General features: G+C 36.4%; 1 protein-coding gene across 2 annotated transcripts in view; it reads right to left on the reverse strand.

Annotated features, from left to right (window-relative positions):
- The window catches only part of PDE4B (phosphodiesterase 4B), a 594,424-nt gene that overhangs the window by 433,052 nt on the left and 139,581 nt on the right, over window positions 1–21,791 (reverse strand). For both annotated transcript variants that reach the window (XM_030941786.1, XM_030941787.1), the window contains one exon: window positions 16,323–16,561. In XM_030941786.1, coding sequence (XP_030797646.1) covers window positions 16,323–16,561 — 239 coding nt within the window. The remainder of the gene's footprint in view (window positions 1–16,322; window positions 16,562–21,791) is intronic.

The following is a 21,791-nucleotide window of genomic DNA, read 5'->3' on the forward strand; positions in this document are numbered from 1 at the left end:
GTACAATGGCATGATCTCAGCTCACTGCAACCTCCGCCTCCCAGGTTCAAGTGATTCTCCTGCCTCAGCCTCCTGAGTAGCTGGGATTACAGGCATATGCCACCATGGCTAATTTTGTATTTTTAGTAGAAATGGAGTTCCTCCATGTTGGTCAGGCTGGTTTTGAACTCTCGACCACAGGTGATCCACCCATCTCGGCTTGCCAAAGTGCTGAGATTACAGGCACAAGCCACCGCACCCGGCTGTGTTTGTGTTTTAAACTAAGTATTATTGCAAAAAGTTAAAAAGGTTTTTTGAAAATTAGGAATTTTATAAAGCAAAATGTTACAGTAAGCTCAGATTAATTTTTTATTGAAGAAAAATATTTGTTTGTAAATGTAGTGTAGCCTAAGTGTAGAGTGCTTATAGAATCTATAGTAATGTATAGTAACATCCTAGGCCTTCACATTCACTCACTGACTCACCCAGAGTAATGATCAGTCCTGCAAATTCCATTCATGGTAAAGGTCTTATACTGGCATGTCACATTTTTATTTATTTTTTTCTGCATCCCATAAGTTTTGTATGTAGTATTTTTATTTTAATTTGCTTCAATATTTTCTAATTTCTTTCCTTATTCTTTTCTTTGACCCACTAAGTGAAGAATACTAGGATATCAGGAGTGTGTTAATTTCCACATATTTGTGAATTTTCCAGTTTTCCTTCTGCTACTGATTTCTGATTTCATTCCACTGTGCGCCAAAAACATATTTGGTGTAATTTCAATCTTATTCATTTTATTAAGAATTGTTTTGTGACCTAACATTTGATCTATCCTAGAGAATGTTTCATGTACACCTGAGAAGAATGTATATTCTGCTGCTATGAGATGAATATTTTATATAGGTATGTTAGGCTCATTTGGTCTATAGTGTTGTTCAAGTCTGCTATTTGTTATTTTATGTCTAGTTGCCTTATCCATTACTAAAAATGGGGTAAAGAAGCCTCCTATAATTATTGTATTTTTTGCATATTATTTCTTTAGGTGTATCGACTTTTGCTTTATGTATTTAGAAGCTCTGATGTTGGGTCCATATATTTATAAGTGTTATATCTTCCCATTCAATTGACCTTTTCATTATTATATAATGTTTGTCTTTGTATCTTGTACTAATTTTTACTTTACATATATTTTGTCTGATATAAGTACAGCCACTTCTCCTTTGGTGACCATTTACAAGAATATATATTTCCATCCCTTCACTATTCATTTGTGTCTTTAAATCTAAAGTGAGTTTCTTATAGACAGCATATAGTTCGCTCTTATTTTTCGATTCCATTCAACTGCTCTTTGTCTTCTGATTGAGGAACTTAATCCATTTCTATGTAAAGTAAACATTGATAGAGAAAAATTTACTATTGCCATTTTGTTCATTGTTGTCTGTTTGTCTTGTGGTTCTTACAGCTGTCTTTTTATTCTTTCTCTGTGTTTTATTTTTTATTGAGACAGGATCACCCAGACTGCAGTGCATTGGCATAGTCATAGCTCTTTGTTATCTAGGCTTAAGCAATCCTCCTGCATTAGCCTCCTGAGTAGCCAGGGCTACAGGCATAGGCCACCATGCCCAGCTAATTTTAAAAACATATTTTTTTACAGATAGGGTCTTCCTATGTTGCCCGGGCTGGTCTCAAGCTCCTGGGCTCAAGTAATCCTCCTAGCCTCACCTCCTATGTCTTCCTCTCTCATGCTGTCTTCCTTTGTGTTGTGGTGAATATTTTGTACTGATATACTTTGATTCTTTTCTCTTTTTCTTTTGTGTATCTTTTATAGGTATTTCTTTGGGGCTACCCATGGGGCTTACATAAAATATCTATTAGTCTATTTTATAGTTTATTTAAAATAGTCTATATTAAACTAATAACCTATATTCAATTTCTCTACACTTGAACTTCTTTCCCATCACACACTATATTACAGATGTCAAAATTCACATCTCTCTACAGTCCATATCCTTTTAAATAATATTTAATTACAGATATTTTCAATATATTTTGTCTTTTAACTTTATAATTAATAGCAAAGACTTGGAATCAACCCAAATGTCCATCTGTGACAGACTGGATTAAGAAAATGTGGCACATATACACCATGGAATACTATGCAGCCATAAAAAAGGATGAGTTTGCATCCTTTGTAGGGACATGGATGCAGCTGGAAACCATCATTCTTAGCAAACTATCACAAGAACAGAAAACCAAACACCGCATGTTCTCACTCATAGGTGGGAACTGAACAATGAGATCACTTGGACTCGGGAAGGGGAACATCACACACTGGGGCCTATCATGGGGAGGGGGGAGGGGGGAGGGGGGAGGGATTGCATTGGGGAGTTATACATGATATAAATGATGAATTGATGGGTGCTGACGAGTTGATGGGTGCAGCACACCAACATGGCATAGGTATACATATGTAACAAACCTGCACGTTGTGCACATGTACCCTAGAACTTAAAGTATAATAAAAATAATAATAATAATAAAAAAATTAAAAAAAAAAGTGATTAACCCAACAGTTACAGTATTTGCAGTAGTCTGTATTTGTCTATATATTTATCATTACCAAGTTTCACTTTCTTGTGCTATCATGTTACTATTTGTGTCATTTGCTGCAACTTGAAGAGCTTCCATTAGCATTCCTTTTAAGACAAGTATGGCACTGATCAACTCTCTCTGCTTTTTTTTTTTTTTCTTTTTTTTTTTTTTTGAGACGGATTCTTACCCTGTTGCCAGGGCTGGAATGCAATGGCACAATGATCTCAGCTCAATACAATCTCCACCTCAGCCTCCCAAGTAGCTGGGATTACAGGCATGTGCCACCAGGCCCAGCTAATTTTTTGTATTTTTAGTAGAGACAGGGTTTCACTATGTTGGCCAGGCTGGTCTTTAACTCCTGACCTCAAGCAATCTGCCTGTCTTGGCCTCCCAAAGTGATGAGTATTACAGGCGTGAGCCACAGCGCCCAGCCTCTCTCCTTTTATTTGTCTGGAAAAGCCTCCATTTTCGAAGGAGAATTTTGGCATGCATAGTATTTTTTTGTTGGCAGTTTTCTTTTCTTTTTCTTTTCTTTTTTTTTTTAATTTCAGCACTTTGAATATATCATCCCACTCCCTTCTGGCCTGCAAGGTTTTCTACTGAAAAATCCACTTTTAGTTTTATGGGAAATCCCTTGTACATGACAAATCACTTTTCTGTTGCTACTTTGAAAATTCTCTCTTTGCCTTGACTTTTGACAATATAATTATAATGTATCTCAGTGTACGTTTCTTCCAGTTCATTTCATTTGGTATATGCTGGGCTTCCTAGAGTAGAATGTGCATTTTCTTCCCCAGATTTGGGAAGTTTTGTGCTATTAGTTCTCTGAATATGTTTTGTGGTTCTTTCTCTCTCCTCTCTCCTCCTAGAACTCCTATAATGTGCACATTGGTCCACTTGATGGTGTCCCATAAGTCCTTTAAGCTGTCTTTACTTTTGTGATTTTTTTCTTTTTGCTCTTCTGACTGAATAATTTCCAACAACAATAACTTGTCTTCAAGTGTGCTTATCCTTTCTTCTGCTTGATTTAGTCTTCTGTCACACTGCTTTAGTGAATTTTTAGCTGTTATTGTAATATTTAGCTCTATGAATTCTTTTTGGTACTTTTTATACTTTCTATATCTCTGTTGAAATATTCACGTTCATGCATTGTTCTCTTGGTTTTCGTGAACATCTTCGTAATGGTTAATTTGAGTTCTCTGTTAGGTAAATCATATATTTCTCTTTCATTAGACTTTGTTTCTGGAGATTTATCTTGTTCCTTTGTTTGGAACCTATTTCCATGTTTATTTTTATTTTCCTTGACTCTTTCTGTTGGTGTGTGTATGTTAGACAAAACAGCAACCTCTCCCAATCTTCACAGACTAATCTTATAAAGGAGAAGACCCTCACTAACCAGCCCAGCCAGAGATTCTGGGGGCCTCTCCAATCTGCCAATCTGTTTTCTTTGTTCTTAGCAGTTACCATCTAGAGTACGCTAGGTACAATCAGAGTTCCAATACAAGTGATATTGGGGCCATTCCTCAAGTAGCCCCCAGAAAAATTGAATCATCTGATGCCCTTTCCAACTGTTCCCATGATACACAGAGAGAAAAGCTGGGATCTGTGATTTTTTTTACCTGTTCACCCTACACTGAGCTTGTGGGAGGTACCATGTCATCTAGCTGCATGCTAGAACAAACCACCATATTTGTTCTCATTGGCCCCAAGGCAGCTAGAGTATGCCAGGTCCCATAAGTACTCCAAAACAAGCCAGACAGAGGAAGTCCTTTGGGAAGCTGCCAGAAAAGCTGGGGCATTGGTCAAGCCGACTAATTCTTCCCTTCCCAAGAAGATGCTGGAAGCAGGGATCTTTCATTTTCTTGCTCTGTGTTGAGCTGAGGGAAAGGATATGGGAACTGTCAGTGCAAACTTCTGTCTGTGTTCTTACCAGCCCCTGGATGGCTAGATTATGCTGGGTTCCATTACTCCTCCAAGACTGGAAAGAGAGAGGCCCATCCTTTGGGGAGGAAGAAGTTGGAAGGGTGTCATACACATGGTCCAACTCTTTTACTCCCCAGGGAGAAGACAGGAGCTAGGGTTTTCCTTTCAATCATGTGGCATTGAGCTGTGGGTAGGGATTCAGAAATGAGGGTGTCCTGAATTTTCCTGTGGGATTTGATGTGTCTGGGTGAAGGAGCCTCTCAACTAGTTTTGGATTTCTCAGTAAGATAATTTGTCTGTGAGTTGTTGTTAAATTGGTGGGTTTGCTGGGGGAAGGAAGGTTTCACTTCTGTAAATGACATTTTATCACTATAATTTCAAATTTAAATGGTGTATTGCCAGTGTATAGGAAAGCAACTGATTTTGTATATTAACTATATATCCAGAAACCTTGTTATATTGATTATTTCCTTCAAGGAGAGGTGTTTCTTGTTTGTTTGTTTGTTTGTTTGTTTGTTTCTGCCAGTCTTTAGGATATTTTGTAAAGACAGTCATGTCATCTGCAAAGATCATTTTATTTCTTCTTTCCCAAACTGTATGCCTTTTTGTATTAGGCTATTCTCACATCGCTACAAAGGAATACCCAAGACTGGGTAATTTATAAAGAAAAGAGATTAATTCGCTCATTATTCTGTAGGCTGTACAGGAAGCATAGCTGCTTCTGCTTCTAGGGAAGTCTCAGGAAACTTACAATCATGGTGGGAGGGAAAGAGGAAGCAGTTATGTCTTACATGGGTGGATCAGGAAGAAGAGAAAGAGGGGAGAGGTGCTACACATTTCCAAAAAAAAAAAAAAACATATCTCACAATAACTCACTCACTATCATGAGAACAGCACTGAGGGGATGACGCTAAACCATTCATGCGAAAGTGCCCCTATGATCCAATCACCTCCCACAAGGTCTCACTTTCAACATTGGGGATTACAGTTGAACATGAAATTTGAGTGGGGACACAGATTCAAACCACATCATTCTGCTCCTGGGCCCTCCCAAATCTCATGTCCTTCTCACACTGCTGAACACAATCGTGCCTTCCCAACAGTCTCCCAAAGTCTTAACTCATTTCAGCGTTAACTCAAAAGTCCACAGTCCAAAGTCTCACCTGAGACAAAGTTAGTACCTTCTGCCTATGAGCCTGAAAAATCAAAAATAAGTTAGTTATTTCCAAGATACAATGGGGGTATAGGTATTGGGTAAATACTTTCATTCCAAAAGAGAGAAATCAGCCAAAAGAACAGGGCTACAGGCCCTATGCAAGTCCAAAACCCGGCAGGATGATCATTAAATTGTATAGCTCCACAATAATATCCTTTGACTCAATGTCCCACATCCAGGGCACACTGATGCAAGGGCTGGGCTCCCAAGGCCTTGGGCAGTTCTGCTCCTATGGCCTTGCAGGGCTCAACCCCCCATGGCTGCTTTTAACGGCTGGCATTGAATGCCTGTGGCTTTTCCAGGTACGGGGTACAAGCTGTCAGTGGATCTATCATTCTGGAGTCTGGAGAATAGTGGCCCTCTGTAATAGTTAATAATACTGAGTGTCAACTTCACTGAATTGAAAGATGCAATGTGTTGATCTTGGGTGTGTCTGTGAGGGTGTTGCCAAAGGAGATTAACATTTGAGTCAGTGGGCTGGGGAGGAGGACCCACTCTTAATCTGGTGGGCACAATCTAATCAGCTGCCAGCAAATATAAAGCAGGCAGAAAAATGTGAAAAGGAGGAACTGGCATAGTCTCCCAGCCTACATCTTTCTCCCATGCTGGATGCTTCCTGCCCTCAAACATTGGACTCCAAGTTTTTCAGTTTTTGAGACTCTCAGACTGGCTCTCCTTGCTTCTCAAGCTTACAGACAGCTTATTGTGGGACTTTGTATCCTAGTAGTTCTGTCCCTCTACAGAAATCTGACAAACATAGATTTTGGTACCTGGAATGGTTCTAGAGGAACAGGATATTAAGGATGGAGTTCTTTCATTAGTTTGGGAGTTTCTGGAGTTGGCTGCTTAATATGATTAGATTCAATAATGCTAAGGACTCTACTTCTGATAGTATGGAGAAAACTAATAGTCCTTAGCGTGGATATAATGCAAAATAGATGCATTTGACATTCTTCATTCACCACTCATGAAGGGCAAGGAGTTTAGTGACTTATACATAATACCCTCAATCAATTTCCAGACTTAAGCCAGTTTACAGACCCAGAATCCCTTGAATGAAGGGGAGGGATTCCCCTTCATTCCCCTTGAGGAAGGACTCCACTACATTACCGACAATTTGTGCAGTGAATCTTTCTCCCATCTTTCCCCAAGGAGACCGCCAGCCTTTTACCAGGGTACCTGTGTATTGGAGAAAGGGAAATGATCGACATTTAGGGAACTACTGGACACTGGCTCTGAGCTAACATTGATTCCAGAGGACTCAAAATGTCACTGTGGTCTTCCCGTTAAAGCAGGAGCTTATGGAGGTCAGGTAATTAATGGAGTTTTAGCTCAGGTACAACTCACAGTGGATCCAGTGGGTCTTCGGACTCATCCTGTGGTTGTTTCCCCAGTGCATAATTGCCACAGACATTCTTAGCAGCTGAGAGAACCCCCACACTGGCTCCCTGACTGGTAGGGTGAGGGCTATTACCGTGGGAAAGGTCAAATGAAAGCCATTAGAGCTGCCTCTACCTAGAAAAATAGGTCAAATCAAAAACAATATTGCATCCCTGGAGGGATTGTGGAGATTAGTGCCACAATCAAGGACTTGAAAGACACATGGGTGGTTATTCCCACCACATCCCCATTCAACGCTCCCATTTGGCCTGTGCAGAAGAAAGATGGGTCTTGGAGGATAACAGTGGATTATCATAAGTTTAACCAAGTGGTGACTCCAATAGCAGCTGCTGTTCCAGATGTAATAAAGATAATATATATTATACATATTTACATATATATTATATGTATAATACACATGTATATTTTAAGTAACCTAAGTCTACCTTCACGTGTAGTACATATATCTTAAAATAGAATATTCCCATTTGCTCCTGCTTGTTTATTTCACACTGCTGTCTTTCATTTCCCTTACCCCTATACTATAATCACCCAGTATGTTGTGGTATTGCTTGAAACAGCTGTTTTATATAGTTAAAAAAGTTTAGCTTTAAAAAGCTAAACAATGTTATCTTATATTCATGTATTTCTCCTCTGGCACTCTTGTTTGTGTAGATCTATGTTTCTGCTTTATATCATTTTTCTTCTTGATGAATAAACATGCTTTTAAGATGCTCTTATAAAGTAGGTCTGCTGACAGTGAGTTTCCTCAGTTTTGTTTGTTTGAAAAAGTCTCCCTCTCTCCTTCACGTTTGAAGGATAATTTTGCTGGTTATAAAATTCTAGCCTGGTGAAGGTTTTTATTTCGACACTTTAAATAATGTACTCTACTCTCTTCTTGCTTTCGTGGTTTCTGACAAACAGTCCAGTATAATTATTATTCTTGTTCCTCTATATGTCTATTTTTATTATTTGATTTCTTTAGAGATTTTTCTCTTTGTCTTTGGTTTGCTGTAGCTTGAATATGATAGCTTAAGGCGGTGTGTGTGTGTGTGTGTGTGTGTGTGTGTGTGTGTGTGTGTATGTATTTGGTATTTATCCTCATCTGTGGATAATTACCAATACCTAGATCAAATAGCAAGGAAAAGTAAAAGAAGTGAAGTAATGAACTCCATGTAGGCCTACAAGTACGAAGCAAGAAAATACACTAAAATAAGATTCAGATTAAACTACTGCAAACGCAGATGTTTCTTTCTGAAAGGGAGATAAAACAATAAAGACACTAATATCTACCAGATAAGATAAGGAAACATTTTACTCAAAGCCAAGAACATTCAGATACTGGGGAAATATAGTGTCTTCAGGAGCAAAAGTCAAAGAAATAGTTCCTCACTAGGCCCTTGGGAGCACAAACTTAAGAATTATCATCAGAAGCTTCAGTTTAAGAATGTACTAAAGGCAATTTTATGGCCAAAACAAGTGTAGAACGAAAGGACTTAAGATCTCCATAGCAAGTAGCTATGAAATGTTTCTGTAATATTGTTAGCAAGGTTATCTCAACAAAACCTTTGCTTTAAAAATAAGGAAAAGTATCATCTTACTTTCTTGATGCTACTAAAGAAATGTCAAGTTAGTAAGGAAATACCAAGCCAAAGTATAAGGGTACGTTTCTTGCCAAAGGTACATAATGGACACCAAAGCTGCTTTTGCCCTGAGGATATTTACCACACAGAGTAAAAGTTAACAGCAGTCTGATGTCCTTGAGGGTCAAGGGGGAACTGTAATCAAAGCCCAGCCATGCCTGGGTGAGGCATTCAAAAGGAGAGTCTTCCCAAATTAAACCAGAATTTCAAAGAGCTATTTTCTCATTGCAAAGGTAAAATAGAAGTAAACACACCCCTACTCTACATCCAGGAGACTGCCAGAAGGGTAGCCTCGGTGATAATTCAAGCAGGGCCAGTGGTTGAGGGTGTGGGGTCATAGACAGTGGACCTTCACAGATTATGATCATGTTTCAGCCAGATGATTGAGAAACCCTCTAATCAATCTACCAATGCCCCAATGTCCCTATAGACCTGGTAGAATCAAATGCAAATTCTCTATGATGAACCTTATTCTGATACCTTAAACTGTGCCTACAAATAATGTTTCAATGACTTTTAATTTATTGTGGCAGCACACAATACAATTAAGCACACCTCTTAAACCTAATGTTGAGGGCAATAAATAAGTCAAATGCAAAAGAGTATACATTATGTGATTCCATTATATAAAGTTCAAAAACAGACAAAACTAATAGATGTTGTTAGATGTATGGAGGAGGTAGTGATGGGGTAGGGGCTCAGGGGGTGCATAAGAAGAACTTCTGAGACACTAGTAAAGTTTTGTTTCTTGATTTTGTTCCTGGTTTTGTGGTTGTGTCCAATTTGTGAAATTTTATCAACATGCCCTCTTATGATATGTATACTTTTTTGCACACTGATTGTACTTTAATAAAGTTTTCTTAAATAGTAGTAAGGAATTTTTTTAAAAAATTTTCAGTTCCAGGGTACATGTGCAGGATGTGCAGTTTTGTTACGTACAACGTGTGCCACGGTGGTTTGCTGCACCTATCAACTCATTACCTAGGTGTTAAGCCCAGCATGCATTGGCTATTTTTCTTAATAAAGTTTTTTAAAAGCATGAGCAAAAACCATCAGGAAACAAAGATAATAGAAAATGGAATCACTGAAAACTTTAGACACTAAAATGAGCAAAACGATAAAATAACTATTCTTGCTTTCTAAAGCTTGAAAATATCTGCAATGCAATATACAACCTCTAAACTGATCTCCAGTGATCTCCACCTCCTTGTTTATTCCTTTGCAGAATCCCCTCCCCTGTGCATGTGTAAGACCTAATGAACAGAATACAAAAGTGATGGGATATCACTTCTAAGATTAAGTTGTCAAAATACTTTGACTTCTGTCTTGCTCACTCTCCATTGGTCTCTCTTTCCCAAAACACTTGCTCTGGAGAAACCATACTGGCATGTTATAAATAGCCTTCACATCGGTCTATGAGCCCCACATGGCAAGGAACTGTTATTTCTAGTCAGCCAGAGCCAGGAATTGAGCCAGTCAACAACCATGTTGGTGAGGTTGGAAGCAGATCTGCCCACCTTTCCACCCACGTACATGACTACGGTACTGGCCAATTACTTGATTCCATCCTTGTGAAAGAACCTGAGTTAGAGGCACACAGCTAAGCCACAGCTAGATTCCTGATCCATAGAAACTCTGAGATAAAAAATGTTAGTTATTTTAAGCCAGTAAATTTTGGGATTATTTGTTATGCAGTAATAGGTAGTGAATACATGCAGGGAATAGAAAACCACGTAAGATTATCTAGTATATTTTTAAATACATGAATAAAAACTTTAAAATTAAAAAACAATAATCAAAATGAAAAATATATATAATAGGTTTAATAACAAATGAGACATCGTTTGAAAAAAAATTAGCAAACTAGAAGGCAGATTAGAAATAATTATCAGAATGCAGCCCAGAAAGACAAAATGAGAAAAAAAGTGGAATAAATTAAGAGAAATTGAAGATAAAGAAGTAAGTTAGAAAATACATTTAGTCAGAAGTCCAAAGGCAGAGTAGAAAGACTGGCAGATAAAATATTTGAAGAGATAATTATAAAGAATATTCCAGATCTGATGAGGAAGATATAAACTCACATATTCAAGAAGTCTGGGAAATTTTATATAAGGTAAATAAAAGGAAATCCACCCTTAGGCATAGTAAAGTTCAACTGCCCAAATCCAGAGACAAAAAAAAAAAAAAAAAAAAAAAAAAATAACAGGTCATCTACAAGAAAGACAATTGGAGTGACAGCTGATTTCCTAATAGTAACAACAGAAGACAAAAAGCAGGGAAAAAATAGTTTCAAAGTGTTGAAATAAAGTAAAGACATTTTCAGACAAACCAAAATAAATTCTAAAGAATTTACTTCAGGCAAAAAGGCAAGTAATCCCAGCAGAGGGTCTAAGATGAGGAGGAATTAAAACCAAAAATATTGGTAAATATCTGGGAAAATCCAAATCAAACGGCGAATGCAAAAAAAATAATGCTAATGTATTGTGTGGTATGATATATATAGAGAGAAATAGATGATTAAAATACATAAAAACAAACTGTAAACAGCGAAGGACTTGAAAAAGTCAAGTGTTCTAAGATCCTCATGTAACAAGATTAAAGTTATAGATTAACTTAGATTTCACGGCCCAGAATTGGCTTATTATCTAAATTTGGTTATGCAGAATTGCGTTGATAAATTTGGTAGATCAGTAACTATTTAAAAAGTGAAGTCCATCCGAGATTTGGTATTATACTAACACAATTTCTAAGGGTCTGACGAAACTACAGTCTTTACAGCGGAAGATGACTTAGGCTGCAGCTGGTTAGGAAACCTTTCCTCTAAACCACGCTTCAAGATCCTGCTAACAAAATGAGAAAATCAAGAATACACAGGGGATAAATTTGAGAACTTCATTTCTTTGAACTTCAGTTTACAACAGCAGGAAACTTTGAATTCATTTTTTTTTTTTTTTTTTTTTTTGGCGGCAGGGGTCGGGGGAATACTCAAAAGGGCAGCAGTTGATATTGCGAGAACGGCTTCACAAAGATAGCGGAAAGTCGGTACTGGTATACTCCTGATATCTTCCTCTAAAGAACAGCCACATCCCTCATGTGCCCCTAAAGTTAAGGTGAAATGATTTTAAAAACTGGGAAATGCTTGATATGCCTTACAAGTGTCCAGAATGCCACCAGCATCGCATTTCCAGCCTCTTTCTGCCACCTTACTCGCTCTTCCCCAGGGAGAATGAATAATTTAATCTTTGTTGGTGTTTCCAGAAGAAGAAACTGGCCATGTACAATTCAGTCCTTCCCTCTACTTTCTCACATGGGTAGGATTTCTACAGATCTTCCACGCTACAAGTTTTGTAGGGGTAGGCCTTCTATATATGTGTGTATAAGAGGTGAGGGGATCCTGCCCAGGTCTAGCATCTATGTAATTACAGGTTTCAATATTAGGAACCCACTTGCCCATAGACATAAATTATATTTTCAATATCAATTTTATCAGTATTAAAGATAACATCTTGCTTTCATATCTGAATTCCTCTTTCATCATATGTCCAAGTTGGTTCCAAGAACTCAGGAGGTACAGTTCCCCTAAAACCTCCAACAATAGAAAATGCATAATTTTGGCTACTCAGTCTAAATTTAACAATAAAAATGAAAATAATAACATCAAAATAACCATTAAGAACAAGTGACTGTGCTATATGCAGAGCAAACCTTTTCTTTAATTTTCCTCATGACTCTGAAATGTAGGTATTATCATTTCCATTGTTTGTTCATTTGTGTCTTTTGGAGATTGTATTACAGTAGAAACTCATCTGAAAGGCTACAAAATGGAAATCACCCAATACAAGTGGGCTTGAGTCCTTTCTTTTTTTTTTTTTTTTTTTTTTTGATGGCAACATAAAACTTTTATTTTTCTTTTTTTAATTATTCTGACAGTAGTTTGTTCAAAATAATAATGACAACAATATATTTGGTAATTGTACCTTATGGATAGGTGAAATGAATGGTAGTAATGATATAAGTAACTGGAGGGAGGAATTAGGGATACCTTGTTACAGGTAGATGCAGTACTCATGAAGCAGTGTAGTCTTATTAGAAAGTGAACTTGAATTAATTACAAATACAAACTGCAAACTATAGGGAAATTCCTAAAGTAAGTATTGAAATATAATGTGTTAAGAAGAGGAAATTAAATTATACAAAATGCTCATTTAAAACCACAGGAGGCATAACAAGAATTGATGACAGAAACAGAAAAAAGAACAAGGGCAATGAGTAGAAAACAGCAACAAATATGCGGTAGATATAATCCCACTATATCAAAATCACTTTAAACATAACTAAATACACCAACTAAAAGACACAAACTATCAGAGTGGATAAAAAACAAGGTCCAACTGTATGTATGATACCAAAATCTTGTTCTATGAAGATAAATTTAACAAAACTCTAACCAGTTTCACTAAGAGAAAAAAGAGAGAAGACACATTTTAATAATGTCAGAATTAAAACAGGGACCATCACTACTGATACCTTAGACATTAAAAGGATAATAAAGATATATTACAGGCAACTCTCTGCCCACAAACATGGTAATTTAGATGAAATAAATTAATTTCTTTTTTTTTCATTTTTTTATTATACTTTAAGTTCTAGGGTACATGTGCATAACGTCCTTTCTAACTCTTTCTTGCTCCATGATACATAAAACCACTATTCTCATATTTCAGGCCTTTTTTCTGTAATGATGGCCAGTTTTCTCCAAATAAACATATCCTAAAATCATGTTAATGTTTTCATATAAAACTTTATATAAAATTGGGCAATACTTTTCACTAGAACTGAATCAAATTATTTCACTGTCTTTGATAGCTTGATCTAGAACACATAGTCCCATATTTATGACTTATTTAGCACATCAGCCAGGACCTCAAAGTCAGTTTTTGTCCTTGATAACTGTAAAAGCAATTATCAAATCCTAGAATCATGTCTTAGAGATGTTTAGTAGTCTAGAAAGGGATCAGCAAACTCTGGCAGGCCAAATCCAGCCTGCTGCCTGTTTTTGTAAACAAAGTTTTATTGGAACACAGCAACACTTACTTGTTTACACATTGGCTACGGCTCCTTTCACAATATAACAGCAAGGATGAGTAGTTGTGACAGAGACTGCAAAGCTCATAAAACTTAAAATATTTACTATCTGGTCCTTTACAGAAAACATTTGCTCATTGCTGGTCTTGGCATGGAAATTGATTCGATATTCTTGGTACTCTAAGTGGTAAGCACAATTCTTTCTCTCACACAGTCGCAGGCAGTACTCCTTATCTCTATGAACTTTCATCAAGTTGATGGCAATGACGATAATTTGAACCCAGTTTCCTCACTTCTAGTCAAATCATTTTTTAATCAGATTCCTTCATCAATAATTCCACCAGTCTTCAACTATCAGTATTCCAGTGGAAGCTGGATTTTCAAGAGATGTTCAGAAACGCTTTTAGTTACTTATATTTAAAAATAAATTTAGAGTTGATAACTGCATACTTTATACTCTCATACTTTAAAAAGTAGCCAGTTAATTGAAATAAAACAGGCATGTTATAAATGAATTACTAATATGTGGTGTTCACTGACTATTGAACATGAATAATGGCTAAATTTTCCATTTCACCCTAAAATACTGACACCCAGAATGAGGCTACTGATACTTGAGACATGGTTTCTAATTTCCAAAAAATCTTTATTGGATAATGATCAAGAGGACAAAAGTCAACATTTGCTGATTACCTACCAAATGCATTTTACTAAGCAAAATACCTTAGATAGATTACCTCATTTGCTCCTCACAATAGTCTATGAGACAAATATTATTGCCCTCCTTTAAAAATAGAAACATTCAACTAGGAAAGATAAACAAACATGCCCCAAATGGCAGGGTCTAGATTTGATATTTTTAAGGAAGGAACAATTCTACAACTTCCAAAATGTCTTTGAATTAAATGAACTCAAACTTTACAAGGCACTGTACATTTTATCCAAGGTGTTTTTAAAAATTATCTAACAACAGATATAGCACCAGCACCCACCAAAACCAGACTCCTCTGTGCCAGTCTTCACCTCTTTGCTTTTAGATTGTGAGAAATTCTGGAGACTTCTGGAGAATAGTCTGGGATAGCAGTAGGGGCAATCAGAGAGCTCAAGAAAGCATATATTTACCAACTGGTATGAAAACATTTCAATACTTTAACAACTGGTAGAATTGTATCACTGCCAAATCTTTAAGACTCCAAATCCGTAATTATACAGACGCACAATCAAGACTAATCACATAAGCCATGTGATTGAGTACCCTATAGGGGAGCCCTACCCCTTTCAGTTCTCCATGATTGGCTATGACTCTTATATAATGTTAATTCAGCTGAACAGAAGATATAAGACAGTGCTTCTCAAATTTTTAACCCATTTTCTTTACAATGTTTTAGCATGATTCTCTATCACACGGACTGTCTGATTAAATATTTGATGCTATTAACTATGATACCTGGAGTTTCAGTGATCTAATTCTCAATGTGTCAGGTAAACATTAACTAAAGGATGTCAAGATGCTGTATATCATTATTCAAAGAGCACAAACTGGGCTAGTCATCAGCCCTGGAGAGCTCAGCATGTGGCAGAGGTACATGGTACACCATAAAAATCATAGATTTTTAATGATTTACTAGAATAATGTTGTACAATAATTTAATGTTTAGTCTTTCAGCTTGATAAATTATTTAAACAAAAAGCTATTTTAAAAGCAACACATTATTAATTTAAAATCATATCAAACAGAGAAAATATTTTTCATTTTCATGATAAATCTCCATGATATGTAAGCCAATCATTCTTGAAAAAGTATTTTAAAATGATGTAGGAAAACAGAAAAGAAAAAGTGAGAATGTACTAATTATTAAATACATAATAAAGCACATATCTGAAGCAGTCATGGCACGATAACCACAATTGTAAGATTAGATGATTAACTTTTCAACACTAGTTTAAAACAGCCTCTTTCATAAATACAGACTCTGCAAAACAGTCCTAGCATCTATCACAGCACAATTTTCACTACTCTTTCAATTTACAAAGAAGTGTTTATTTTATAGATAATCACAAACTGAGATTAATAAAATGGGATGATAATAAAGACAAGCTAGGGATAAGTGTACAGTTCAGCAATAAGAATATCATATACATATAGTAACTCATGTAATTTGTTTTTCCAAGTCAAAAAATACTGATGCACACTGTATAGCTCTTTTTTAAAAAGTTAGATCATAAGCAGTAATTTTGCTATCCCTTTACATTAGTGTAAATGTATCTCATTCCTTCCACAGTAGCTTTAAATGAAGCATGTTCCTTCCACTCTGAAGAACTAGAAAATATTTCCACTGTTTACAAGACCTTATGTTTGATTCTAAAGGGAAACAAATTCTCAAAATGTCAATCATCTTAGTTATTTCACAGAAAAGTCACATTTTAATACTATGAAATCATGTTTGGAGAAATTGGAAAATAAAAATTTAGAACTGACATTTGATTTTGAGGCTACTCACCACTCCTGGCTTACAGTTGTAATAGCAATGCTTGGAAGCGTTGTCAAAGGTAGTGTGGTCGGCCTGGAAATACCATCTCCCTCAGGAGTCCTCGCCCTTTCACTCTGTCTTTGAGACAGTGGTGGTAACTGTAAGTTTCCTGAGCAACACCTTCTCCCTCTCCAGAGGTCGATCCCAAGTGTGTTACTGGAAGAACTGTAGGATTTACTCAAGCTACATTCAAAATAATCTTTAACATTCTGGAGGAACCACAGGGAAAGAAAAAAAGAAGAGAAAGAAAATGAAATTCAAATGTTAAATGGAGTGAAACAAGAAACTAAATGATCAAGCTGTCACTTATTATGTCCTGATTATCTCACAATCAGAATCTAACATTGATGTCGAAAGCTTAAGAGAAAACAATAGAAGAGGCTGATTCTCAGCTTTTGGAATAAACTTATCCGTGCATATTCCTCGAGATTTTTAGGCATATAGATAATGTTTACTAGTTGTAGTATGTGGATGGGAGGCCTCCTTCTTTCCTTTCTATTTTAATTTTTTTCATAATTTGCTAAAATGATATTAGCTAAAATTTAAAATATATTTTGGAAATCAATGTTATCATTCTTCAACTATGGGAACAAACTATGAGAAAATATGAAGTTTCTTGTTCAGTATTTTATGTATTTATTTTTTTTTTTGAGAAGGAGTCTTGCTCTGTCACCCAGGCTGGAGTGATCTCAGCTCATTACAACCTCTTCCTCCTGGGGTTAAGTGATTCTCCTGCCTCAGCCTCGCACATAGATAGGACTACAGGCACGCGCCACAACGCCCAACTAATTATTGTATTTTTAGTAGAGATGGGGTTTCACCATGTTGACCAGGCTGGTCGCAAACTCCTGACCTCAGGTGATCTGCCTGTCCCAGCCTCCCAAAGTGCTGGGATTATAGGCATGAGCCACTGAGCCCAGCCATTCAGTGTTTTAAGGTAAAAATATTTTCTGTCTTAGAACAGTGGAATGTTGATAATTAGAGATGACTGTTATGTTCTTATGAAAGGTCTTCTTACAAGTGGAGATATATATATTTGGTCAAATTGTGTAAGAATTCAGAAAAAGAAGTATACTTTATCCAGTCTTGAACTGCCATGTTCAAGTACATGCCCTAATGCTGACATTAATCATATACTTTGTGAGAAGACAAAGACATTGTGCTATACTCAATGATACAAGTTATTTATTCTTCCCATATCTTTTGGTGACAATGGGTCCTGAGATTGTTGGGAGCGGGAGGCCCTAATGAGCCTCTGCCTGGTGTACCATTCAAAACAGCTGAAAGACAGAAAATGTTATAGCCCTGCAATGGCCACTGATACCAACTTAAGGTTTAAAAGTTAGAATTTTCACTGTCCACACTTGGCTAGCAGAGAATAACGGAAGTCCTAGTATCGGGCTAGTCTCTCACCTAAAAATTACTCTGTGACCCTAGAGACAGGTATTTCCTACTAGCCCTTCAGACTCGAGTTAGGAGAACCTGAGACTAGACCTCCTAAAGTTTAAACAAAGTTCTTTACCCTCCGCTCCTCTACTCCATGGCCCCTATCCTAATTCATACAAGGATAATTAACTCAAGTTTGAGGATCTAGCTGTATTAATTCAACACACATTTGACACACATCTATTATTATTTTGCACTGTGCTGTTTAAGAAGGATACAATAGCAAAAAGAGGAATGGTATCTTTTCTCATAGAACATATAATCTAGTGATTTATACTTATCCGAGGCATGCAAGACTATATTTTGATGATAGAAATCTGGGCAAAAACAGGCTTGACAATTTTCAGGAGCCCTACCCTCCATACCAGAAAATGGGATACCATTATATTTTCTTTGCTTGACTTATAATTTTAAAATACTATTTAATTGAAATTCAGTAGAACCACAGTTCAGTATCAGGAAGAAGACAAAACAATTTAAAATTTTCCAGAGTTTGAAACATTCTGGAATGTATCAGTATTTCACTGTTTAGCAACTAGTTATTATATTAAATCCATTGTAGGTCTGGCACTTACTGTATGGTGTGTGTGTGTGTGTGTGTGTGTGTGTGTATGTGTGTGTGTGTGTCTATGTGTGTAAAGAAGCTAAAGGGAAAAACTAATATATATGTTTATTTTTTGAAAGACAAACTACTTTAGGAGACAAAAATATATAAAACCTTTCTGAAGAGATTAAGAACAAACTAAACGAAATCATAACTGTAAATCAGTCTAGTTCCAAATATGCATGTAAAGAAAGCACTGGTTATATGGAAAGCAAAGTCTTGAATATATACTTTATCTCTTATGTAAGAAACACCATGCCAAAGAACAGAAATAAGGATATCTATCATGTAGCTAAACCACCAACCACCCTAGCCTCCTAATGTGATTATCAGATATTTTTCTCCTTTAGAAAAAAGAACTATTACCAGCGAGGTTTAATTGTAGTAAGTGACCTAAATGGGTACTATTTGGTACTTGTTATTTGAAAAACAAAAAAGTCACACCTATCACAAAATATCTCCCACGCTAATTTGCGAACAAGCTCGAATTTTCAAATTTAAAATCATTCTTTAAGTTAAAAAGATTTGTTCCAGAAGACCTCAGTTAACATTAAATGCATTGCCACAAAGTAAGAGCATAATGGAATAGCTTGTCAGAAATTAAATTCAAGATGAAAACTTAACAGTGTTTTACAAACACTAATTAACTCATGCAGATTTATTCATAATTACTTTGCACTCTGTAATTCATACCAATAATTTATACACCACTACCCTAAAATTACTAAAAACCTCATAGTAAAATCTAATTTAGTCAGTTCTCAATTACTGATTTGTGATCTTGAACTTCTTTTCCTAAATTTTCAAAGATTTTGTGGAAAGGAACATTAATTTGAATGTTACCTCTGGAAATCACAACTTTTAAAATGCATCATGGTTTCCAAAATTCACCTGATAATATGAATAATCCCTAAGGAAAAATCTAGTTTTGGCTTATCCTTCTGTTTCTGAATAATTGTTTGTTTAAAAGTCAATATTCTTGCCAATAAAATTTGAAAAGGTTGTCACAAAGGAAAAGGTAGTGTAAAATCCTGCACCTAAGTAGAAGTTTGCTGAGAGGAGGGGGAGGGGACACCAAAGGACTGAGCTCTTTGTGATAGCCCCATATTGAAACCAACCAATTTGGGACCATTGAAATGTACAGATGAGAAATGCTGGTGCTTAAGTAGTCAAGGTTTTGTTGCTGTTATTATTTGTCTTTTGTTTTTTCTATTTCAGTCATTTTTGAAGCATTCTCTACTTTTTGAATTCTTCTGGTTAAACTCAGTGAGAAAATGGAATAAGGTATTTTTAAGGTCTCCTACTGTGCTTTGGTACACATTCAATTTGGACCACAGGACAGAATTTTTTAAGCCTTATGAAATCAGAAATGGAAATTATGGAAAGCAGTGAATGGCAGAGTCCCAATCAAAGCTAAATGTCATGATACTCCATGAGACAGTAATGAAAGCAATTTTTTCTTCAAAAACTATGATTTTTATTGTTGGCAGTCACCATCAGTTACAAGAGTAGTTTTTTGGAGGTAATTATTATCACTCTTACTGACTATTTTCCCTTCTTTGAAACAATCTCCCAATATATTTGCATATATAATTTCTGTGCTTAGAAATGCAAATGAGAGTCAAAGGTGTAATGTTAAGTTTTCTGGTAGCTACATTTAAAAAATAAAAAGAAACAGGTGAAATTTATTTTCATAACATATTTTACTTAGCCTTGTATATGCAAAATATGACATTGCAACATGTGATATTATCAAAAATTATTAATGAAATGCTGCGTATTGCACTGTATATTCAAAATCCAAGATCTATTTCATGTTTACAGCACATTTCCATTCAGACTAGTACTTAATAGTCACATGTGGCTAGTGGCTACCATAGTGGACAGAGCAAATCTAGGTAATATTTATCCAATATGGTGGGGTTAATGTTCATATCCATTGCATGTTTCCTGCAGGCAACCTTCCTCTTGTTTTGACTATGCCCACCATTCCCTCAGGGAGGATCAGGATTATTATTCAAGGATGCAATGAGAAAGAATTAATGGTTTGTCCGTCTTTTATAGATGGAATGCATTGATCAGTTTTATTCTTCCAAAAAACAAAATAGTGGTGCACACAGTATACAAATAGTATTAAGGGACAATCCCAAGGCTTTTTTTTTTTTTTTTTTTTAAGAAAAAATGTTTTCTAATCCCAGAAGTTTTCTTTTAGATATCCCGAGCAACGTTGGTACTGAGAACTTAGACTGTAACTTAAAGGAAACGCCCTTCTAGTCCAGGAGCTAGGAAGGGAGGAAAAAAAAAAGAAGTAAATGCTGCCACAAGTGACAGAACAGAACACATTAACTAGGTTCTTTGACATGCAAAAAAAAAAAATAGAAATGGCAATGGAAAAGGAGTGTGTTTTGGAAGCAAGAACCTAAATAGTACACCTAACTCTCCCTCTGCACTGTGGGTCCTACAGGGAACATAGAAGAAAGCTGAGAATTAGTTCTAGCATACCTGCCAAAAGCTTTGCTGCGGTATGAGGCAAAGGGATCACAGGGCCCACCGGGTGAGCATCTGTGAAATAGGAGCTTAACAAGATGGGTTATTACAGAAAACAAGGAAAATTGCTTTTTCTTCTTCCCTCCTTTCTTTCCTTTCACATATCTGATCAGCAGCACATAATTTTTAGCTCAATTACAAACAGTAATTGGGTAAAGATGAGACAATTAAAGACACACTAATGAAGGACTGGTCAGTTGAAAGCAAAGAGATAATTAAGGACCAAGATCCAAAGCTATAGAAGATAGTTTACAGATTTCTTCAGATGATTTAGATTGGGGCTCTTCAAACAAAGTACATGCCTATTTACTCTGCTATCCTGTTAAAATACAGTCTGATTTGTAGGTCTGAGGTGTGGCCTGAGATTCTGCATTCTCAATAAACACCCAGGTAATGCTAATGGTGCTGGTCCAAGGACCACACTTGAATAGCAAAGGCCTAGGGGCTACGTATATCACAAGTTTCTTAGAAGTAGTTGTCAAAAACCCCACCACAGGAAGTGACTTTCAAGGGTTAGCTGTACATGTGTAAAAGTGTGGAAGAAAGTTATCAGAGAACTGATCATGCAAGCAGTGTGGAAAGAGGAATTATCTGAGAGTGAGGATATGGGCGTAGACTAGAGATTGGTGGTTCTGTGATTGAAAACCATAAAAGTGAAACTCAGCCCATTTCCAAGATGCAAAGAGGGTATTGTTCCTGCTGTCCAACTCACAGAATGCCAGGTCCAGGTGCTGGCTATGCCCATGTCAGAGAAACACCTAGTCACAGAGTGGTGTGTTGAACACTCCCAGCTGCCCTTTGAATAGAATTATCCAGTGACTTCTTTATTGAACAGACCAAAC

This window comes from Rhinopithecus roxellana, chromosome 12 (genome assembly GCF_007565055.1).
Source record: "Rhinopithecus roxellana isolate Shanxi Qingling chromosome 12, ASM756505v1, whole genome shotgun sequence".
Lineage (NCBI taxonomy): Eukaryota > Metazoa > Chordata > Mammalia > Primates > Cercopithecidae > Rhinopithecus > Rhinopithecus roxellana.